The following is a 22,350-nucleotide window of genomic DNA, read 5'->3' on the forward strand; positions in this document are numbered from 1 at the left end:
CCTTCCCGTACTCTCTCAGTGCACCTCAGAAGGCACAGGCTGCAGATCCATGACTTTAAGGAAGAACAAGGGTGTGGTGGGAATGTCACACTGCCTATTTCTGTGAACAATTGAAGTCTGATTTTTTTTCTGGACAACAAAAGAAAAACTCAAAAAGAGGAAAATGAACACCAGCCAAGAAGCGGGGTAGGGGAGAATGTTTATGGGTGTTGGCAAACCCTCTGCGCAGCTTTCCCATGTTGTAAACTACATCACTGTCTGCAAACCCAGGGAAGATACCCTTCTGCAGACTAAGATGATATGAGGCTTGCCTGTTAACGGTTGGACTCGATGATCTAAAAGGCCTTCTCCACCCTAAACAATTCTATGAGTCTACAAACGTAAATTCCTACTTCTCCACTAAACTCGTGTAATTAAAGGTTTTATTCAGCACATACACTAGGTCAGGATCATCCCAGAATGGAATTCTGACTGAAGCAATAACGTGCTGCACAGCAGGGCTTTAAGGTTCTGATGAAACTGAAATAAAGATTTGGAGGCTCTGAGCAACCCTGGTCGGTATAAGGCGGTGGGGGGAGGGCAGCATGTGGTTTGGGATATTTTCACCAAATGTTAAATCACACAGAATATTTCACTCGTCTCCAGTGTGAGATCACGACATGACTCCTCTGTAATGAATTCTTTATCTTGGCAGCTCTCCTGCTTTCTCCCAACTGTGCCTCCCTCTCCCCTTCTGGTCCCAGTGCCGTAACATATGGTAGTGTTTGGAGTGCTTTCGGCCTGGGAGCAGGCCTGGCTGCCCACACCTGTGCGCTCACCCTCCTGGCTGCCCCTCAGGCGGCCCTGCTCGGGTCACGCTCCGGCACCGTGACATGAGCTCAGCCCCTTCGCCCTCCTCCCCGGGCACCCCGAGAGCTGCCGGGTTTGTGCAGCCCTTGGGATGCCAGGTCTACCTTGGTGGCGCTGCACTGCTGCCGTGCACCCCCAACCCTTCCCACACAGCCTCGGCGAAGCCACTTGGAGCAGCCGGTGCTGGAGGCTGCTCCAGGTGTCCTGAGCCACCCACCCGTGTGGCAAACGACGATGCAAAGGGGCTCAACGGCGGTCCAAGCCCCGCCGAACCCCACCATAAGGCCGGCCGGGTGGGAAGGCCGCTGTCGGCCCAGGAGAGACCTCCACACCCCCGGCCCCGCCAGCTCCCTGGGCGGGCACCGGGCTCTCCACACCCCGGCCCCGCCGAGCTCCGCGGGGGCGGCACCGGGCCCTCCACACCCCGGCCCCGCCGAGCTCCCCGGGGCGGGCCCCGGGCCCCGCCGGCAGAGGGGCGGCCCAGGCGCCGGCTGAGGGCGGTCACCCCGCGGGAGCCGGTCGCCACGGCGACGCGTGGGCCCTGCCCGCCGCCCGCCCCGCCATGGGCCCGAGGAGGCCGAAAACCGGTGGGATCGCCTCAGCGGGAGCCGCGGGCAGGAGCTGGGAGGCCGCGCTGGTGTCTGCCCCCCTGGAGGAGGTGAAGGCAGCCGAGGGGCAGCGCAGGGGCCGGCCGCGGAGCGGGGTGGGGGGGCCCGGGCCAGAGGAGGCCGCAGCCCCGGCCCTGGTTGCCGCGGGGAGGTCATCGAGGTCGCCCCCCGGTGCGGAGCTGCACCCCCCTTTGCCCCCGCCGCTGAGAGGGTTTCTTGCTTTTTCTCCGTTTTCTTTCTTTCTGGGGCTCAGGTGCCAAATTTTGGCTCGGAGTGAACGTTTTATAAACTGCTGAACACCGAGGTTTGATGGAGGTGCTGACACAGCATTAACTGCAGCGTTGAAAATGTGAGGCTGTAATTTTCCTCCTTGAGTGTGTGTAGCTAAAAGGCACTTCCCCCCCCCCCCCCCCCCCCTTTTTTTCCCCTCTTTTACAGCGTGTGAGGATCTAAAGGCATATTTACGTTTCCAGGTTCTATGTAAGCAATGTAATTCTAATAAATCTTGACTTGCAAGAGAGACTTTGGTTTCAAAGTAGGGTAGTAGTTTAGCAAACAATAATATTTATCTCGCACGTGTTTATCTAGCGCTGCTTCTGCTAGTGAGACAAATGAGTTCTGTGGCTTCCTTGTTTGGTGGGTTCCAGTTGTGCCCTATTAAAAAACTGAGGGTGTTTTTGTCATTGTTGCTGTGGTTTGGGGTTTGGGGCTTGTTTTTTTCTGAACATGCCAGCAGTTGGTTAAGCATGGGGAAATTTGAGTTCAGGAGGAGGCTTTTAAACTGGCTAATTGCTTTTCCCAGAAAATGCCACAGGTGTCCAAAAAGCTCTTAAACACTTGCTTTTACTTATATTTGGTAGTAACCATGTAGTACAAGTTTAGCCAAACAAAATCACTCTTTGGAGCTAGCTGCTCGGCTGAGGCTGCTGTTTCCCATTTTTCCCTAGAATGTCGATTTTTTCAGCGGAGTTCCAAGGTGCCTGAGTCCTTTCTTGCTGTGGATCTCACCCCTACTCTAGGAGAACCTCCCTGAAGCATGAGAAGGGAGTGGAGGTTCCATCTCTGTCACCTACTTCATTCCTGACCTTTCTCCTGTGTTTACTAGCAAGGTGCCAATTAGTGATATTTTTATTTTATTTTTTTTTATGGTGGTGTTTATTGTGGTTGTGGATATTGTCCAGTGAATTCACTGAACAAAGTGTGTTGTTTCTTCTGCTGCTTCTACATGTAATTTATTACATTTGTTAATTGCAAACCACTATATTGAAGTATTTTAAAAGGTAGGAAATAAAATGCTCGAAATTTAGGAAATGCCAGAATTAGGATTGTTCAGGACCACACATTGAGGCAGATGGAAAGAAATGTTTAATATGTTCACTGAATGGGGCAAGGGTTCTGTAGGAAAAAATATGTGATCACCTAATTAAAGATTATCGTAATGCCTATATGGAGGCATTCCATGGAGGCTGAATTAGGATTCCTGGGTTTCTTGATTCTGGTATTGTCCAACTGTTTTCTGTTCCAGTTGAGCTAATTCCACTTTCTCTCCCTTGCTGTTAGCAGGCAGAGCCTTGGGAACATGGGAAAAACTGGCTCCCTGCTGCAGGCAGCTTGAACTCAGGCTTCTGTGATGCTGGGCAGCTGCTGAAATTTCTTAATTTCTTCTCGCAGGGAAATTCTTACTCAGCTCTTATAGTCAGGGGCAGGAGCATACTCGGTGTGAAACTGTCAAATGCCAACAAATCTCTTCTGAGCATGTGTGACTCCAGATTCATCAAGTATGGCCAAATGTGGATATACTTAGTGTAAATAAACGTGCTCTGTAAAAGCACATCTTTGACACAAGTATGGCTGTGCTACCAGATTTAGTTCCTTCCTTTTGAACACGGAGGGAATTAAATATCTTAATTACTTAATCACATAGGACTTTTTATTAAAGGATAAACAGGATTTTAAAAAATCAAATCTCATTCTGCAAATAGTCTAACCACACTGTCCCCCTCACCCCCCACACTGCCCCGGTAATCCTATAGAATACAAGATTTAAACTCAAATATATAAAGCTCAGGGACTGGAAACAGCCTGTGATAGAGCATGTAGAGAAAGATTTAATTGTAGGTGTCACCAGACAGAGTGCACAAAGTATTTCTTACCCTTCCTCAATATTGTATGTGATACACCATACGAATCTGAAATTATTTGGGAGGTGGCCAGAACTCTGATCAATTAAATGAATTTATCTCCTCGTAATTCATATATAAAGAATTTTTAAATCTTTTACTTGCATCAATTTAGAGAATATTCTTTCCCTTTAACAGAGTCAAAGGGAATTTACTAGAACTGATTGTAAATTGTAGCAGATAGACTAAGCAATGAAATTTCACATTTTAATGTGTGTTTATGACTTAAAATATTTTATTAGTCTGATCTATGAAAAGGAGTCATTTTACCAGTGGTGTTAAGAATTTTATGGACGGGTATGCTAACTAAAATATGATTTAAATGGTATTTACTAACCAAATAATTGCTTTTACTAAACACACTGTGAAAACTGGCAAACAGACAACTTACAAACATGTACAGAGGAAATACGGATTTTGCAGCGCCTCACATTATGGTTTATATACTTTTTTTTCCCCCCTAATGTGCTATGCAGAAGAACATGGAGCTGCAAGCTGTGTTAGCCTTCAGATATTGATCAAGATACTTTGATTGGGTTCACTGCAGATTTAAATCACAAAATATAAATTAAGATTCTTAGGTAGTTTTAAACTTTGCATGCTTTAAGTAGTTAAAGGGCGGTATTTGCTAAGTGAGAGGTGAATTCTGGGCGCCCTAATTGAAATAACTGTTATCTATTCTGTGTTCTTATTAGCTAGTATAACGAAGTATAGTGATATAGTTATGTAACAACTGAAGGCATGTTCTGATCTGATTTTCCATCTGTATGGTTTCCCTCATTTTGTTGGCATTTCAGGGCCTGAAAATTGAAAACTCAAAAATCCCCCCATTAAATGCCACAAGAATAAGTGATGATGCAAAATGACAGATACTCAGATTGCCTGGAAATTTGGGGGGGAGGAGCAGGGGGCAAGGCGCGAGGGGGAGATGGCTGCTTGTTGCGTTTCCTGGCCAAAGAGATCTAGAAACTGGTACTGCAAAAATAAAATATATACCTGACTTGTTCAGATGCCTTCTCTAAAACAGCTGCTCTCTTGTGTCTAGGAACTGAAGCAGAGAAAACAAGATATGTTTAAATAGGAAACAAAATTTTGTGAGCTACTACTTCTGCTTTTTTCTTCAATGTGAATTGAAGTTAGAGGATTTTTTTAACATACCTTGTCGTTGTAATACAACTGTGACAAATAAGGCTATGTGTACTGGTTTCTCACTGTTGGAAAAAATCACATTACAGAGGGACGCTGGAGGCTTGAGAATAAAATCAGGTGAAGATGAGAAGAACACATTCTGTGTTTTGTGAAAACAAGAATTTTGGAAAACTGCTGGCATGGACCATTCAGAGTTAGGGATCTTGCTAGGATTGGAGCCTCTTCACCTGAGGGACACACAAGCTTACTACATCGATGGTTATTTCTAACACTGAGAGAGTCGTTGGTGTATTTCCGCTTGACACAGCGAAGAGTTTTAAAACAGGGACAGAGGGACAGGATGGGACAGGATACAGCATCACTTGTGACAATGATCATCATTGGATGTTTTCTAGTGAGAGTGGTCTGGCCTCCCCTTAATTGGAGCTTGTTTCAGATTTTTTAAGTATTCTGTTAACAATGCCACATTTCCAGCTTCAGTATTTTTTCTGTTCATGTTTGAATTACCATTGTTGATTCTGTGGGCTATCTACTCCCTGCATTTTGGTCTTCTTTGTTCACAGTATGTAGTGCTTGTGTTACACTGTCAGTGGCAGCCTCCCTAGGCTGTTTCCATGCTTTTTCAGTAGTTATTTTTATGGTTTTCTCTATCTTGTTCTTTTAGCGGGGAACCTCATTTGAGGTAGCCTTAGGGTTGCTAATCTATCCTCTTTCAGATCCTTTCTCAGGTCTCACCTCTACAATAACATTTAAAAGAATTAAACTAAGTAGAGGAGCAGTTGTGTATTGAGGGAGAAAATATTTTTAAAGTAACCATATACATTTTACTACTTTTCCTTCTCATTTTTATGTTGTGATTTTAGGTGGTGAGCTGTAGAAGCAGGGTCTGTTTCTTCTCTATCCTTTCAGTGCCTTGAACATTAAGGATACTGTTACAGTATTGATAATATAAGGGCAATATTGCAAAAATAATAGATTTTTAAGGTCAGAAAAGAGCATAGTCAACTAAACACCTTAAACTATATACTAATGCTGCACATTCTATGTCCTTATTGACTTCAGTTGCTGCTCTGTGTTCAGCTTTTCTGAAAAATGATCTCTAAAAGCTTCAAAATTTGACAGTCTAGAAACAGATGACATGCTATTAATGACTCTGGAAATGCTGGATCATTATTCACTGTTGAAGGGTGTGTAGCTACTTCTAGCACTTATCTCACTCCAATTCCCAGGTATTACACCTTTTTAACAAAAGCAGTGTTTTTTCTTCCTTTTGCAAATAGGGAGGTGGGGGCTATCTCTAATACTGTTCAAATTTTTACACAAAAGACCTTGAATCAAGTTGCATATACTTCTGTAGAATTAAATCAGGTGGGATTATGATTTTCACTACCAGTTATCTTGCAGTGGCTCATTCCGTGTATTTTGATTTTGATATATTAGCCAGTGTTTTGGCTACACTATTCTCATAGTGGGTCTGTGGAGAAGCTTTAGCAGCTTGTTTCTTTGAAGCAGGGAATTTGCTCAGGGAGAAGATGTGGCACACTGATCTCACAGGCATACCTTTTGCTGAGGGCATACGTTTTTCTGAGGATGTTTGTGTTTGGATAAATCCTAAGTTTTTTGAAAAATCGATTTTTGACAAGCGATGCTTACCCTGATGTTTTGCTTTGGTGCTCTGTTACAGCCTGCTGTGAAGGTGAGCATCCCAGTGGAAATCAGGAAAATGCAATCTCCATTGCTTATAGTGCCTTTCCAAGGAATGCATAGGTGTCGTGGAGGAGAGTCTCATTGCTCAAACAGAGTCTTACTGCTCAAACTACTCTGGAAGTGCCTGGGAAGTATTAGATGGGCTAGAGGATAAGGATTTGGAGAAGGAATCTGAAGATGGAGAAAGCTGGAAGTGGGATCAGATAATGAAACTAGGGACTGGCTGGAAAGAAGACTGAGAACACGAGCCTGGAGAGCAAGTAACAGATGTAGGAAGCATTTCAAGTGGTGGAACTCGGATGAGGAGCAGAGAGTGGAAGTGGAAGGAGGAATGAGCTAGGGACAGTTGTGACCAAGGGATGGGAGGATCAAGGAGAGGCAGGACTGTAAGGGAGATAGGTTTCACAGACATCATTGTTGCAGGGTGATGTTAATCAGCGCTAAGCAGGTTTAATTTGTAGGCACCAAGATTCCAGCAGGCTTGGCCTCATTTCCCTCTTTTGGTGGCCCTCCCTGAAGGGGACAGCATAGTGGTATCAGTTGCTCCATTAGCTGATGTCGCAGGTGGCTGGTAGTTCTAAAGGCTCCGTCTCTGCTGGCAAGCCTTGGCAACTCCAGGATACTGCCACATAAGGGCATTTCAATCTCAGTTCTGAAAGCCTAGAAAATTATGCATTTGCACAAAAGTATGGACATCTAAATGCTGTCTGTTCAAAGAACGGTAAAGTTTTTGTGTCCAGTTCTTGGCAGCTGTACAACAACAACAACTTTAACTTGAATTCAGATTAACTGCAACTCCCGTGCATGTGTTTTGATGATAATACTGGAATATCTAGCTCTTTCATAGTGTTGTGCATGGTAGCTATCCTGGCAGCTTTAGGCAGGAGGAGGTATTGTCTGTCCCCTGTCCTCCCCTGCAACTGGAAAGGAGAAAAAGAAATTCGGTGTACTTGGTGCAGTCCCCACATAGGGAATTGCTGCTGGCACTTCTCCATTGAGCAGTGCCTGCTGCCCCATGTCAGCTGGATGCTCTCCTCTCATAAATTCCATCATGTTTGTGTGCTCCTAGAGCATCAGAGATACGCTTGCACTTTGTATTTTGTAATTTTATGCACCTGCATTTTGTAATTTTAAAAAATAGAGGTTTATTTTGTGCAGCTATAAAACATCAAGGAAGTTTATGATGTGTGGAACTGTAGGGGCTCTTTTGGATTAGGTATCTGCTCTGTCGCTACTTGCAGTTTCAGAAGAGTACACTTAGTGACCCAGGTGACCTTTTCATCTTTTTTGTTGCTCTGAATATTCTGTGGTTAAAAAGAAAGGGCCATACATGTATAATCATGTTGTGCCATATTCATGTGATGTTATGCTTTGTTAAAGAGTATTAGAAGCTGTTTCCTTCCATGCAAGCATTTACTAGTTTGAAACTTACATCAACTGTTGCTTTCTCCCATCCCAAGTCATCAGTTACTCAAATTGCAAACTTTTACATAGGCTTTTTTTCAGCTAAGAGAAGGAAAAAATGAAGAAGGGTACAGTAAAACTGGAAAAAAGAAACTTATTTTACTATTTACATCTAACTTCTGTTTTGGAATGGTCCTTTCCCTCACTTTACTTAGCTCAGGTTTTGTGCCTCTTTTCCACGAGGACTTTGTACATAATGGTCACATATGAAAATATTTCCATCTAAATCCTGAAGTTACTGCCCTCTCTTAAATTTGTCTGTAAAATCTTTCCCTGCTATGATGCACAGTGGACCAGTATGTGGCTGCTTAGCCTGGTCCTGATTAGCATGACAGTGTCTTGGGACTACCTTGATCTTACTAAAGCTCTTTCCATAGTTACCTTTATGCAGCTTTACTGATACCCTTGCAGTTTACACATGCAGATGTACATTGAAAAAAAACAACAACCCAACAATTTGATGATTCCTAAAGCGTGTGCAGCACAGCCGTTGGGTGTGCTTATGGTTCACCTGCCACTGGTGCTGATAAGAATACTCTGGAGTGAGATGCAGGTGTGCGGGAGGTGGCCAGCTGCTCACTTCGAGAAAGGGAGTCCAGTAGGTTGAAGCAGAAGAAATGGGAAAGAAGAGTAACTAGTAAAAGTTGCTTAATGACATCACTTTGAAGCTTTTGTGGTATCACTAAATAACATGTTCCAGTCTTCTCTTGTTCTGCATTTCTTTAATACGGAAATCAATTTTTTTCCATAAAAATGTGTAATGTTTGAAAACTGCTAGTGTTTCTCAGTTTTCGATATTGTAGTTCATAAAACATCATACAAATGATGGTACAATTTTCAGAAAAGGCATCTGTGCATTATCTAATTCCTGGGATGAGGGATCTGAAATTTGTTTATTTTTTTCTACAGCAAATAATCACAATAATACATATATTCAAAATCTCCTTCTTGTTTGCTTACTGAGCTGTCAAATCTGCAAATGGCATTTAAAAATCACTTGATCTTTGTGTGATGTTTACGTGCAAGGAGGTTTGTAGAGGTTGTGAGCAGGCATTTGTTTTCCATAGCATCATGCTGCCACCTGATGGCAGAAATAATTGGGACAAAGTAGTATATGCTTTTTCGGATTGTATAGACTTTATTTCAGTGTGATTAATACAGTGATGTTTAATATCTCTTAAAGGGAGTAACTATGTCTACAGGATTACTCCTTGAAATCGCAGATAATCACTTTTGTTTGCTTGAGTTTTAATATCTGAAATGTTTTATTTTGGCACGTAGGATGACTGGAAGCCTAGTATCACTTTTGTTGTTGGGACCAAAATTGAAGATGAAATCCACACCAAGGCCCTGTCTCTTGCTGTGCAGGTGCCGCAGCGGAAGCTCTTCAGTGTGGTAATGCGTGAAGACATTTTCAGACAGGTATTCTAAGAAAGGACCTTCTAATAACAAACCAAACCCTAGATCTCACTTCTAGATACTAACTGCTTTGACCTGGAGTAACTATACACTTCGTATTCAATTGAATTGCTCTGTGCAAGTTTTAAAAATTACACTGATTTATAGGAGTTAAAAATGGAAAAAGAAAATCTTACTCTATAAGCTCATCCGCTCCCTGTAAATAGTGAGGTTTTGTTACAGGCTTTTCTTCAAGGTGCTGATCACAAAAGCTCCCTCCCTAAGGTACAAACATGGGATACCATAAGATGATTCCTCACTGTTTTGGAGTGAGAGTGTAATGTTTGCAAAAGGGAATAATGAGTAAAACTATTTGTGTAAACTTAAAATCTTCTCACAGTAGAATGCTTTATTTCCTTGCAGGTCAGAGAATCTGGGAATCAAAAGGGGAAAAAGGTTAAGGATGTGCCTATGCACTATGAGGTATGTTAAAACATGGCGTGCAGAGTCAGTGCTCTTTTGCGCTGAAGTAAATACAGCTGTGTGATTGTGTTATGCGTACCTGAGTAAATGCAAAGCTGTCGTATCTAGCTGGTAAAAACATTCAACCATCTAGATACTTAAACTGCTTTCGTTTTGTGATACCAACAGTGTTCTGTTGGACTGCTAATTAAGTGAGGATTAAGATGTCTTTTCAGGGATGTGAGTTAGTTTTATTATGTTAAGAATATGTTATATGGTCATGTCTGATGATGGTGTCACAAATTACAGTAAAATGATCTGCTCTCTCAGATGCTCCCAGTAATTTAGAGACTTATGCCTTCATTTATGGGAATGCAGTCTCATAAATGAAACACCATCTCTGTGTGCTAGTATCCATTCTGATCTCATTTTGATGTTAAATTCTAACCTGGTTCGTCTAGTGGGGTATGTCAGCGGGGTTAAGAATCATGCTTAGTACAAAGAGTACTTCCTCCTACCTTGTTAATGTTTTACTTACAGCTTGTGAGGGGTTATAAAATCCTGTGATTAATTAGAAGATTGTTTAAAATTTTCTCAGGTACAGTTTTATGGCCCTACAGACCTGGAGCATAGAGAATTTTGGATCCCTCTAAAGAGATCTTGTTTGTGTTTTACTTCTGCAATGACTAATAAACTTTTTATGTGTCTCGGGTTTTGGTGGGCTTTATAACAGGTCTTTTTAGTTGCAGTCTGTTTTTCAGTAATGCCAGACTACTATCCGAACAAGTCCCTTTGGAATTATTTACCACTGACATGACTGTGAATTTTATGCAATTAACCCTCTTCATTTAGGACTAGCCTCCCAGGCAAACTCACCCTTGTATTATCTGGTATGTAAAACCTCTTCAGTCCTACTGACAGAAGGATTTTGAAGTCTAGCTCTAAGCAGAAGCTTTGTATGATACCTGTATTTAATTACTAAGAGCAATTTTCCTTGTGAAGTGGATACTTATTAAATTCCAGCTGTCAGTGCTGTGTCTCATTAGCTGCTTACTTTACTCCTCAAAGACATTTTTTTTCCTCCCCCTCCTTTAACAGAGAATATAAAATGCCTGTTCTGACCTTTTGCTTGGACTCGGTTTCCGTTCTAGCTGTAGTAAATTAAAAGATTGATCATGTTGCCACAAGCATTAAGATCCTGCCTCTCTGGGCAGAATTTGCTCCAGAGCGTTCACTTAAAGTCCATGTGCAGTTTGTGCATTCAAAGCTTTCACTGCAGCAAGGATAAACAAGAACGAGGTTAGCACAGAGCACAGGCTTGTGAAGCGTTCTGTGGAGAGGAGCATTTCTCTCCTCACCGTATGCAGTTCTCTTCTCTGCGGTAGGATTCAACACACTGGCATTTCCACAAGTGCATATTCATTTCTAGGGAGGCTGTAAATGAGAATCCTGACATTTAACGGTCTTTGAACATGACATGTACATGTGTGTGAATCTGGGACTGATGACATGCAAAGTAATGTGGTTATTAATGGTATTAATAGTAACGTTGTTACCCATGTCAGTCTTGCCCATTGCATCTACTGAGATGCAGGGGGGGGATAATAAATTTCAGTGCAGCAGTCTGCAGTGCCTACAAGTCAAGAAACTTTAACAAACTGCTCTTGGTATTTTGCAAGCTAATTATATATCATATAAAAATTATTCCTTTTGTCTATTTTAAATTATTTCCCTTCAGGGTTTCTATTGTCTTACTGTGTTGTATTTCATATCACTCTTATTGTACAAAGTGAAGAGGATTAGGGCAGGGTTTATGAGTATGTAGCTAAAAGATTTCCATATCCACGAGAATTAGGTACCTAATGCCTTCTCTATCTCTTAAATGACTTGACGGGAGTAGGAGTCCTGGTTGGTAGTTTTGTGCTAATTCCAGCACTTAATTAAGTGATGATAGGCTGAATCTGTCTTAAAGATGCCATGGAAATTATTTTTTCTCTTTGTATATGGAAAGGAGAATGTTACCCTTCCTGTAAAATATCAAGAGATTTCGTAATGAATCAGATTAATTTATCATGTACAGTTTTTTGAACAGACAAGACCCAGAACTACAGCATGTTTAAATAAAATATATGCATTTTATAAGCAAGGTACATATCTTTCAATGTTTATGTACCTGTTTCTTTTGTCAGCTTTCTGTTAAGGCTGGTAATGCCATGTGTAATTCAGGTGCTTTACCACTACCACTAAATATGATAGTGGTTTAGTTTCCAAACTTTGTGTTTTGAAAATCTATTCAAGCCTAAATATTCCATACTAGATTTTTTCATGAGGCTGATTACCCCCAACCCCCTTGAAAATTCTGGTGAGTTTGAGTTCAGGGGCTGTGTGGATGGAAGGATTTTTATTTAATTAATTTTTCCCTTGTTTCCAGTTTTGTTGGACTTAATTGGGACAGGGTCAGGAAAGTTGCCTTTATGTTACCCAGGAAATTTTGAGAAGGAATCTTGTCCCGTACTCATAAAGGAAAAAGCTGGAGCTGGGGGGTAGTACCATGGTGAGAAAAGATTGTGAAAGAAGATGAAGCTTCATGTGGCCTGTTCGTGTGAAAAGACTGGAAGTAGTTAGAGGGTGTCACTGAGAACGGACAGTTAAATAGGGAACATGGCCATGAGAGAGAGGGATGGAAGGGACAGAGATGGTGAACAGTTTGGTGGTTCTGTCAGATAAGCTGAGATGCTTGCGATAAAGGGTCACAGAAGGATGAAAAAGGCACAAGTGGCAGAGACGAGAGCAATTCTGCTTTTATGTGGGTCCCAGAACACTGTTCTCAAAATGTGTCCTTGTGCTTGTGAAGCCAGCAGAACTGAAGTCTTGTAACAGCAGCATCCTTCCACACTGCTCTGACTCATCTCCAGGACAAGCCTTCCTGTGTAACCAAAAAGGCTTAATTGCAATTAAAAATATTAATCTTTATTACCTGTCAAGAATTAATATATTAATTCTGGTTTCTCACAACAATGCTCTTACCTATAGTTGTCAAACTAAAAAATACAATAAAATCAGGTGCCAAATCCAAATCATGGCCCATTCTCATCCTGGAATGCTGTGAGACTGGAGCAGAATTAATCCGCTGTAAATGAGTATTTCCCAGCTGTTAAGCACTGCATAGATAGCTCCTTCTACTGGCATCTTCTGCATTTGAGGATGGGAGGCAGCATGAGCAGTGTGCACTGCACTCCAGTAATCCTTGCTAGACTTAGGATTTATTGAGGACAGGTATAGGTGAATAGAAGTTATAAAAGCTCTAGGCATGGCAAAATTTTATATATACATAAGTGTATACAAATATATAAATGCATAAACCCAAACCTACGGAGTAAATCCAACTTCTGCTAGGCTCTGAAAGAGCGGAAGCATGTTTTAAGCAGAAAAGATGGGCACAAGGCAGGGGAAGAAGCCATTATGCACGTGGAGTGAAGGCTCCGATAGCAGCAAATCCCATAACTTGCAGGGCATGGAAGGAGAAAGTGGTTGGAAAAGAAATTCATATTGGAAAGGAAAAGGTAAATGGACTGTCTGGGCCTTGAACCTCAAATGCCGTGGAAGTGTTTGGTGTAATTGAAAGGAAATTTTCCTACAAGTGAATTATTTTTTTTAATCCTGCTGTAATGATGCCTTTTTTCTCCTGTCTTTCCTTCTCCTGCAAGACACAGAGCTTTGAAGAGTTATCTTTGTGTGTTCCTCTCTAGTAAAACTGACCCGATGCTCTCTGTGTTCTCAGTCTGTGCTGGGAAGGGCTGGGTAAATGCCCAGTGGTTTAGGCTTACAGGGTGCCAGTTTACACTGTTCTGGCTTACAAGGGGATTTAAGTGGGAGCTATGGCACCTCTGTGAGAGGTAACTTCTGGTCAGGTGTGAAAACTTCAGAACTGTTTTGCAAGTCTAAATATGATCAGGTTTCCCAAGAGACCATAGTGAATTCTACAGAAATATGTATATATGTGTGTGTGTGTGTGTATATATATATATGTCAGCACAAAATAAGATCACTAAATTGTTTTGACTCTTCTTTTTTGGTAGGAAAGGCTACTGACAAGAAAAGTTCTAAACAGTGTAGCCCAAGAGTTGGATTTCTTACCAGTATTGCTGTCACCAGTTTGGTTTTATGTCCTGCGAAATTAGTAGCTAGACAGATTTGATTGGCAGAAGAGACTGTTGTGACCTGTAACACAGGTCACAGTATTTTTTTCAAAAATAATCTCCATGTTGGAATTTCAAAAATCAAGATTGGATGCTTTTTCTAAATGATTGAAAACAATTGAGAATCTGCTACATCTTAATTTGTTTCTGGTGAGACCATTTCCTGATAAAAGTTACTTCTAGTTTCAGTATAAATGTTATGTTTCAACGTATGGCTTACAGCCATATTTACCAAATGGAATAAAGTCTCGCAATTATTCTCTGTGTAGAAACTTTGAGATTGTGTTCAAATTGTCCCTTAACTTTTCCCTTTATTTAGCAATGTGTAATATATTCCTTCATGGTTTTTCTTCAATTCTTTACTAATTTCTGTTAATCTTCTCTAACCAACATTTACAATTCACTGATTTTATTTAGTTATGGACACTGAATGGACTTGGTGTTTTTGTTGAATATATATCAAATGCAAGCATAACATAATGCATTTGATAGCTCATCATATACGAATCTGAAGATTGTGTAAGTTATCGTGAGTGCTGCCTTGCACTGAGAGCTAACTTTGGATTGATCAGTTCATCCTTGACAAATGAATCCTTCCCAAAGTGACCACTTTACAGGTTCTCCACGTAAATGTGGTGGGTTTCTTTCTTCTGAGATAAGTCTTGTGATTTAACAAAACCAAATCATACTGCTTTCTTGCATTATACTAGCTACATTAACCAAATTTCTTTGTATGAATGAGTTTTCTGCTACATTCTTTGCATCCCCATGGTTATTGTGTCTTCTGGATATCTTGTAATTGAAGACTTGTTGTCTTTTCCCAGATCATTGACAAGCTGACAAAATAGCCTCAGTACATTGTATGCTTTATACCCCACAAGAAACTTACCTGTTTGATGATGACTTTTTGTTTGTAATTGCATTTTTAGATCTGTCAGTTAATGAGTTTTAATCTGTGTCACTGCTTGCTAAAGCAATGGTCAAAGAATACTTAGGGAATTCTGCTTTTGGCTGTATCATATTAATCTGTTTCAACTAGAATTGCAGTCTTACCAGAGGAAGCTATTCTCTTTGTGAAAGGGCACCTTGCTTTTGTTTCCAAGAAGAACAAAATTGGATTGGTAATGATTATTGGTAATAATTATTGATAATATTATTATTGTTGTTCAATAAATCCTCCGTTAGGACATTAAGGAAATAATATCGGCTCCTCTGTTACTCTGCTATGATCAAGATTACATTGCCAGTACTTAAATACATACTTTATTCTACTTTCCTGTTTTTTAAGTGTTAGTGTGACATCAGCTTTCTTTTATTTGCTTTAAATCTGCCTTTGTTCTCTGAGAGTTATTAAAGTCAATATTCAGCATCTGAATTGCTCCTCATACCTGTTTGTAATACTACTTTGATTACATTGCCCAGGTCTACTGGTTTTTGGTATGCCGAGCTTTAAAAGCTTCCTTCTTGCATCCTTCTGTTGATACAGTTGGAAGTAACTGCTTATTAATGAAGTGACTGTTGGTTTTCCAAATGCAGAGCAGAAGAATCACGGATTAGGCCTTCTTTCCTACACCTTTATTGACTCTTCTACTGTTTCCATTTAATACCAAACCAATGCCATGTTAATGATATTTTTTCCTGGTACCGTTTGAAAAAAAAAATCTGTTATCATCTTTATCTCTGCTGGTGTATGTTGTCTTTCTCTTCTTTTTCTTGCTTTTCTTCCTTAAATCTGAAATAGTGAGAACTTTTAAATGGGGCTATCCAGGATCTGGATATCCAGGAACCCATCTGATTGCACTGGATTATCTCTTCGTTGATTCTGGCATGTGACAAGCAAGCAAACATTAGCTTGCATGTCACATGCTAGAACTGTTCATACTTACACAGAAGAGTATATAGGATTTCGATTACAAATTGGGTTTTTTGTCATCACTGGCTGAACACAGGATCTGTTTGATTCTCCAGTTGCCTTGCTTCCGGATTGGCATGGAAAATGGTTCTTATACAAAACCTCACCTTATTTTACCTCCTTGCTAACAGGGAAATAGCACTCACTCAGATACTTCAAACTTCTGGACTGATAAAAGCAGAACTGCCAGTTTTACTGTCTGAGTCAAGATATGTCACAGCCAACCTGCATCACCAGGCAGATACCAACCTACTTGTGCAGTTTCCACAAAAAAATCCAGAGACCCCCAAATTAAATCTTTCTACTGCCAAGCTTAATATACACAGTTTTGCCATTAAAAATCCAGTTCAGTTGAGTGCTTGCATATAAATCTTAATTAGTTCATGCTCTGTGCAGCTCATTTTGAGAACGAAAAGGTTATTGGTTAGAAATAAAATCTTGCATTGTTTTAAGATTATTTATATGGTACATGGGCTTTTTTCTTTAGTTGGTTTTTTTTCCCCCTAAGATTATGCTGTCAGAATCCTTGGGAAGTTGTGTAATGGTCACAGCACTTCTTGCCTTAATAGGCAATAGTCTGTAGCAGAGTCAGAAGGATCCTTGGGTTTTCTAGGTGTAACTGAAACAGATTCCTCTCCTGTCACTTCTAGCACAAAATATGTAACCCAAGATATTAAGAACTTCTGTAGGATAGTAAAATGTAAGAACAAACATGCTGAAGTGGAAAAAAACATGATTAATTTAGCCAGGAAGCAGTTGATGTAAAGCAGCTTTTAAGCATTTCTGTGATTTCATGCTTTGCTACAAGTGTGTGGAGTGTAGACTTAGGAAGTGGGGGTTGCTGCTGGTAAGACTGTTGGAAGTGCTGGTCATGTCATGATGTAAAGAGAAGGGCCACTGTAGGCTGGAACTGAACATGTAGTTTCTGGGATCGGTGCTCTTACTGTATTACAAAATTTTATATATAAATATGTATATATTGTATTATATATAATTATGTGATAGATAATTATATAGTTCTATAATAAATATACTATCTAACAATGTCATCAATAGAAAGAAAAAAAAAAACAGAGGGCAAGGAGAACAGCATTAGGGACGAGGAGTATGCATTTATTTTGTGTTAAGGATGTTATAGTGAATTCCTAGGGTAGAAAAATCAAAAGTTTTGGGTTTAGATTGATGTGAAAACAAAACTCTTACTGTCGCAAACATAACACTTATGGCAAGAAAAATTTTCACCCAAGAAGTCCAAGCTGTTGTGTGGCACCTGGAGGACAGCAGACTTCTTAGTAGCCAGGATATGTGTCACTGAAGAAAAAAGTTTCAGAAATAATGCTAGTCAGGAGTATTTTTAAGGAAGCCTTCTGGTTTCTGTGGAAACATGTAATTAAAGGTGACGTATTTTTGTGGAAATGTATAGATTTTGATAAAACACCATCAGAGAGGTTGTGGTCAAGAACAGGCTTTCTCAAAAGTAAGAGACAGTCTTATTAAAGCCCAGCCTTCTCAGTCTAAAAATGTATGTCAATAGAATTCTATTTTGTAATAAAAGTTAGAAAGATTTTGTTTTCATTCCACTGTAGAACAAAACTAATTGTAAGTTATTGTAAAATGGAACAGCTCGGGAGCCAAAACTTGTCTGGTATCATTGTTTTGATGAGAGGGTTCGAAAGTAAAAACAACTTTGGCAGCCATGCTGAATGGTTGGAAGGATAGAAAGATTTAATTTTCTTTTTCATTCCACTGCAGAGCAAAACACATACTGCAGTCTTAAATGTCGTAATACAATGGAACAGTTCGACAGGCAGCCTTTGTCCAGTGCTATTGTGTGGATGCAAGTTAAGAGAGTGTTTTTGCAGAAGGACTTGGCCCTTACACTATGGATATGCAGAGGATTAATGCTCCAGAAACAGCAGAGAGTTGTTACAAGCGGATACCTTTTAGGGAGGTACTGGCTCTGGGGAAGGGTAAGGAACTTTACACCCTGCTGTGGGCACTGTCTACTCATCTACGTTGTAGTGTAGAATAGAGTATGTTTTGTAAATGATCCCACTGTACGAGGTGGTATGTTTACCTGAGATACTTACTGTCTTGTCTCCTGAGGAGAGTTTAACTACTCTCCCTACTGGGTCAGTTTACTTAAAAGAATGTTAAAGACAAAATTAATTAGCTTAGGCTTAGCAAGTTTCACAACTCCCATTGGCCTTCAGCAGTTTGTGAATATCAGCGTGAGTGAGCCTTATGGAAGTGTCTGCCTATCAGCTGAGGTTAGATTTACCCTCTCTTTACCTCACAGGAGACCTTTAGAAGCAATTCAGTTTGCTCTGCTACTAACTGAGTAGGGACGATTTATGGCTGTGCCAAAATACTCCGAACAGAGACTATCGCACCCCAGGACACAAATCTTTGGCATCTTCAGATGAACTGCAGACTTAGGTTATCCATATTCTTTCTAGATAATGTTAGGAAACTCCAAGATTTTCTACATCTTGAAGATTTTTCTAGCAGTCACTGAAGGAAAAGCTACAGAGGCACCTACCTGTCCTGCTCACCTTAATTCTTACTTCAGAATGTCTTTGGCTGGTAGACTTAGTGCTTGCTAAATTGCTTGGACCTTGATTGCCTTGCTGGCACCAATACCCAAGAGAGTAGAATATCATTGCCAAACGTCTTATCATAACTTGCCCAAATGGAGACAAAAGAACATGTTCTGACAAAAGAAAAGGCATTCAGCAGCCTTTCCAGAACAGCAAACGTCTCGCCTAGTTCTGTGTTCTATATGCCAGTCCAGTATGGATGTCTTAATGACCTAGGTCATGCTAGTGGCATTAGAGGTGTGTGTGAGATCAGGTGAATAGTTTTAAGCTTCAGATAACAGTAAAGGGATGTTAATGTCAAATATAGGAAACCCATGCCACCTAAAAAGAATAAAATATTAGGCAGACATACCATTGTGTCTTTGCGTCAGCCTTTGCCGCTGTGATTCTGTGATTGTCAGAGCATCTGATGCCACTCCAGCTGTGTAGTCCTTTGAGTTATCAAATTATATGCCTTCTATTTGAGATTTCTTTATTCCATGAGACTGGGCTGTTGTTGCTATGAACCAATCAGTCTTAGGAATTGTAGTTGTGTTCAATCGATTTCTGAAGTCTCTCCAGTTCGGTATACTGATCCAGGGACCCCTCTAAGGATGTTAAGAAGTACCAGGATTTTTAAATGCTGAAACTGGGGCAAAAAGTCTTGAGCTCCTGCAGGAAAACAATCTGTGTCGTCTCATTTTCTGGTTTGTAAAATCTGAGAGGTCGGATCCTGTTATTTAAATGAGACAATTGAACATATTCATCTTTTCAGAGTAGCAACTCTTCTTCATAATCCTAATCCCAGTATTCTAGAAGCAATGCCCTCTGTATGTATTATTACTTTCCTACTGTTATTTGTAATTATTTGGCCTGAAGCCATTCATAAAACTCAAAATTACTGACAACTTATTTTCTAGGTAAGAGACTTAATACCTTTTGAAATTCATCTATTTAAACCCTGCTTTGGAACACTGATGAGACCTCGAGTTTGCTTCCTAGATTACAAGGTTTCCTGCATGCATGCAACTTGGTATAAAATTCCCTGCTTTTTCTGTGCAGGTTTTGTTGAAATCTCTGTGTAACTAGAGCAAAGAGCAATTATGTCTGTAAGCGTGACATCCTTAGATTGATAGAGGGACCCTCTGGAGTAGCCAAAGGAAATGTTGTTCTCTGTTTTGTTGCCTTCAAAAATTTCAGGTTGTTGTAGTTGGACAATAGAGTCTAAGTCAGTTTTATCAAGTAGAGCAACTAATCCCAGAATCCTTTAGTATCACAGGTTAAAAAAAAAATAAAATGCCCAAACCCCTGTTGCAGAGCTGGACCAAGGTGGAAGGATCCTGCCTAGGAGCTGTGTGGTGCCAAGCCTATGAGGCCATTGGTACTTGCTGCCCCTTGAGCTCTGAGGCAGCTCAGGAAGCTCTGGCAAGATGTAGCTAGATGGGTTCTGCCAGCACAAGGGCTGATGGGACAACTTTGCTTCTTAAATCTTTTTGTTCCGCCTCTGACTGGGTTCTCTTCCTAGCCAGATGCAATGTTAGAGAAGCATGACTAAACCCTTTAGCTTTGTAATGTTCATTGTGTGGGTCCAGTTGGCTGGAATTACTGGAGACAATTTGCTTCTCAGAAGCATAAAATATTCTACTCTACAATGGAAAGACTTGCTGGGTAGATTCATACCACTGAAATGTAAACATTTCAAGATTTGATTGTAGCAATGTATATTTTCTGAGCACAGATTACAGTAGACTGGCCTGTGCTTTGTTTTTAAAAAGGTCTGGGTTCTGTAGGAGTTCTTCAGAAATCACTTAAATGCCATTTCAACTGTCTCCCCCAAGTCAGAGTGTTAAAAGTTAACAGGTATCTTGAAGGGTCACACAGGGGAACCTTCCATATGCATAAAACTCCTTCCTGAGACAGAAATGCTAATGACTGAGCTTTGGAATCCTGGGATATTTGTATCGTATTTTTTTCTTCCCTTAAAGCAGTTTTGTTTGGTAGCAGCTAGGTGGTCAAAATGTTCTAGGAGGTACATGTCATAGATGGTGAAAGCTCTTTAATAAAGCCAAGGTGAAAGTCATCCTAATTTTTATGTATTCTATTTTCTCATTTTTACTTTAATTGGGTTATTCACCTGTTTGTATTTCCCTTAAAACATTATTTTAGTATGTGTAACACTTAAGACATACGCTGTACACATGTTTTAGGAAGTTCTCATTCTGCATTGCTGAGATTAAACCAGTTAAGGTATGCCCTCAGGTTGCACATTTTCTGTAGAGGGAAATTTAAAGAACAGACCTTCTTACAATGGCTATTTCTAACTGGCTTTCTGCTAACCAGATCAAGCTGTGTTGTGATTTGGTAAAAAACAGACTCACTCATATGAGTGTCAACATATTTTTCTAGGGCACAAGCAACCATTGCAGCTGCTTTGCGATACGTTCTCACAATAGAAAGGCAGCTGTTTAGTACATGAACAGCATAAGTATTTGCTCAGTATTGCTCAATAATGAGTGTCCTATTCTTATTTTAGTAGGCTTGTTTGAAAATTACTCTGAGGGGCAAAAGAAGTCATCAAATCCACTTTATTTTTTTTAATTGACTGGAATACATGTTGGTAAAGTCTTCATTGATTAAGAAAGATGATTCGTTGGCTTATCTCAAGTTTTACAGTCTGACTTGTAGGTACATAAGCTCTCCAAGGGCCTCTGTTCAGATATGCAATTGATTTATTGATTTACAGCTCAGTTTGAATTGTGAGTGGTTCATTCAGCAATGAATGATAATGGGTAAGCAAGTGATCTTTTGACATTGTAGTTGGGAAGATGTTTTGAGAGGGAAAATGAAATTAGGTGAATAGTCTGATAGTAGAGACTGAATTGCCTTTCAGTACACTGGAGGTGCAATCTTGAAAGAAATGGTTTCAGTTAGTGCAGTGCCTTCTTGGTATTCTTTCAAGATGATTCTTTGTAGTATGCTATAGTCAATGAATGACATCAGCAGATTTAGAAATATTTAATAGTATGTGTAAGGTCACCTTTGGACAATAAAAATGTATTAGTATGACACATGCAGCTTTTGCTCTGTAGCCTGTCTTGAAAGCTGTCAAAGTGACAATCACTTCTTTTTTTTTTTTCCTGCTTTTATGAGTTTGCTCAGGAAATACTAGAACAGTTAATAACTTGATTGGTACTTGTAATCCATATAGCCTCTTGACTGATGGCTCTTCTGTTTCAAATTGACTTGAAATGTGTGTGTCAGCTGCTAAGGGATTTTAATTACTGAAAAGTTCTTCTAGGAACCATTACGTTTCTTTTAGGAAGCGTTATCTGAAGAATATGTGATGGCCAGGATTTCATACAGTTTCAAGAAGAAGAGGGAAGACAGGGCTTTGTAACGCTCACCCTGGCTATGGGAGAACTACACTGTGAGACTGGCTGACGGCAGTTCATGGCAAGGGAAGCTACTGCTTCCAAGTAGTGATAAAGCTGTGAAAGTTGATAATGTGATTTATCACTCTGAAAGCTTTTCTGATTATGATATAGCAGCTGCTATGGTTCTGTAAATTGAAAAGGAGGCATTTCAAAGAAAGGTACCATAAAGACTCTGGCTTTAAATGTTAACCGAACATTTAAGACCGCTCTCCTGTCTCAGTGGTGCTGGCATCTGCCAGAGCATCAGACAGTGCAGTGTCACTTACAAGCATTCTTGCAGTGTTTCAGTGGCTTGAAATACGTGCCCTCTGCACCAGGCAGCTAAACTTCTGCGTGGGTCATACTGCCACCATATGAGATCAAATACTGCATCACTGAAGCCTTTCTGCACTTCACAAATGTGACCCCT

The 22,350-nt window shown here is 40.4% G+C and overlaps 1 protein-coding gene across 1 annotated transcript in view; it reads left to right on the forward strand.

Moving 5' to 3' along the window:
* Window positions 1-1,400: 1,400 nt before the first annotated feature.
* Window positions 1,401-22,350, forward strand: part of SPAG17 (sperm associated antigen 17) — a 111,783-nt gene continuing 90,833 nt past the window's right edge. Inside the window, exons 1-3 of the mRNA XM_040594990.1 lie at window positions 1,401-1,507; window positions 9,239-9,379; window positions 9,779-9,838. Of these exons, the coding sequence (XP_040450924.1) occupies window positions 1,412-1,507; window positions 9,239-9,379; window positions 9,779-9,838 (297 nt within the window). The 5' untranslated portion in view covers window positions 1,401-1,411. The remainder of the gene's footprint in view (window positions 1,508-9,238; window positions 9,380-9,778; window positions 9,839-22,350) is intronic.

This window comes from Falco naumanni, chromosome 5, assembly GCF_017639655.2.
Source record: "Falco naumanni isolate bFalNau1 chromosome 5, bFalNau1.pat, whole genome shotgun sequence".
Taxonomy (NCBI): Eukaryota; Metazoa; Chordata; class Aves; order Falconiformes; family Falconidae; genus Falco; species Falco naumanni.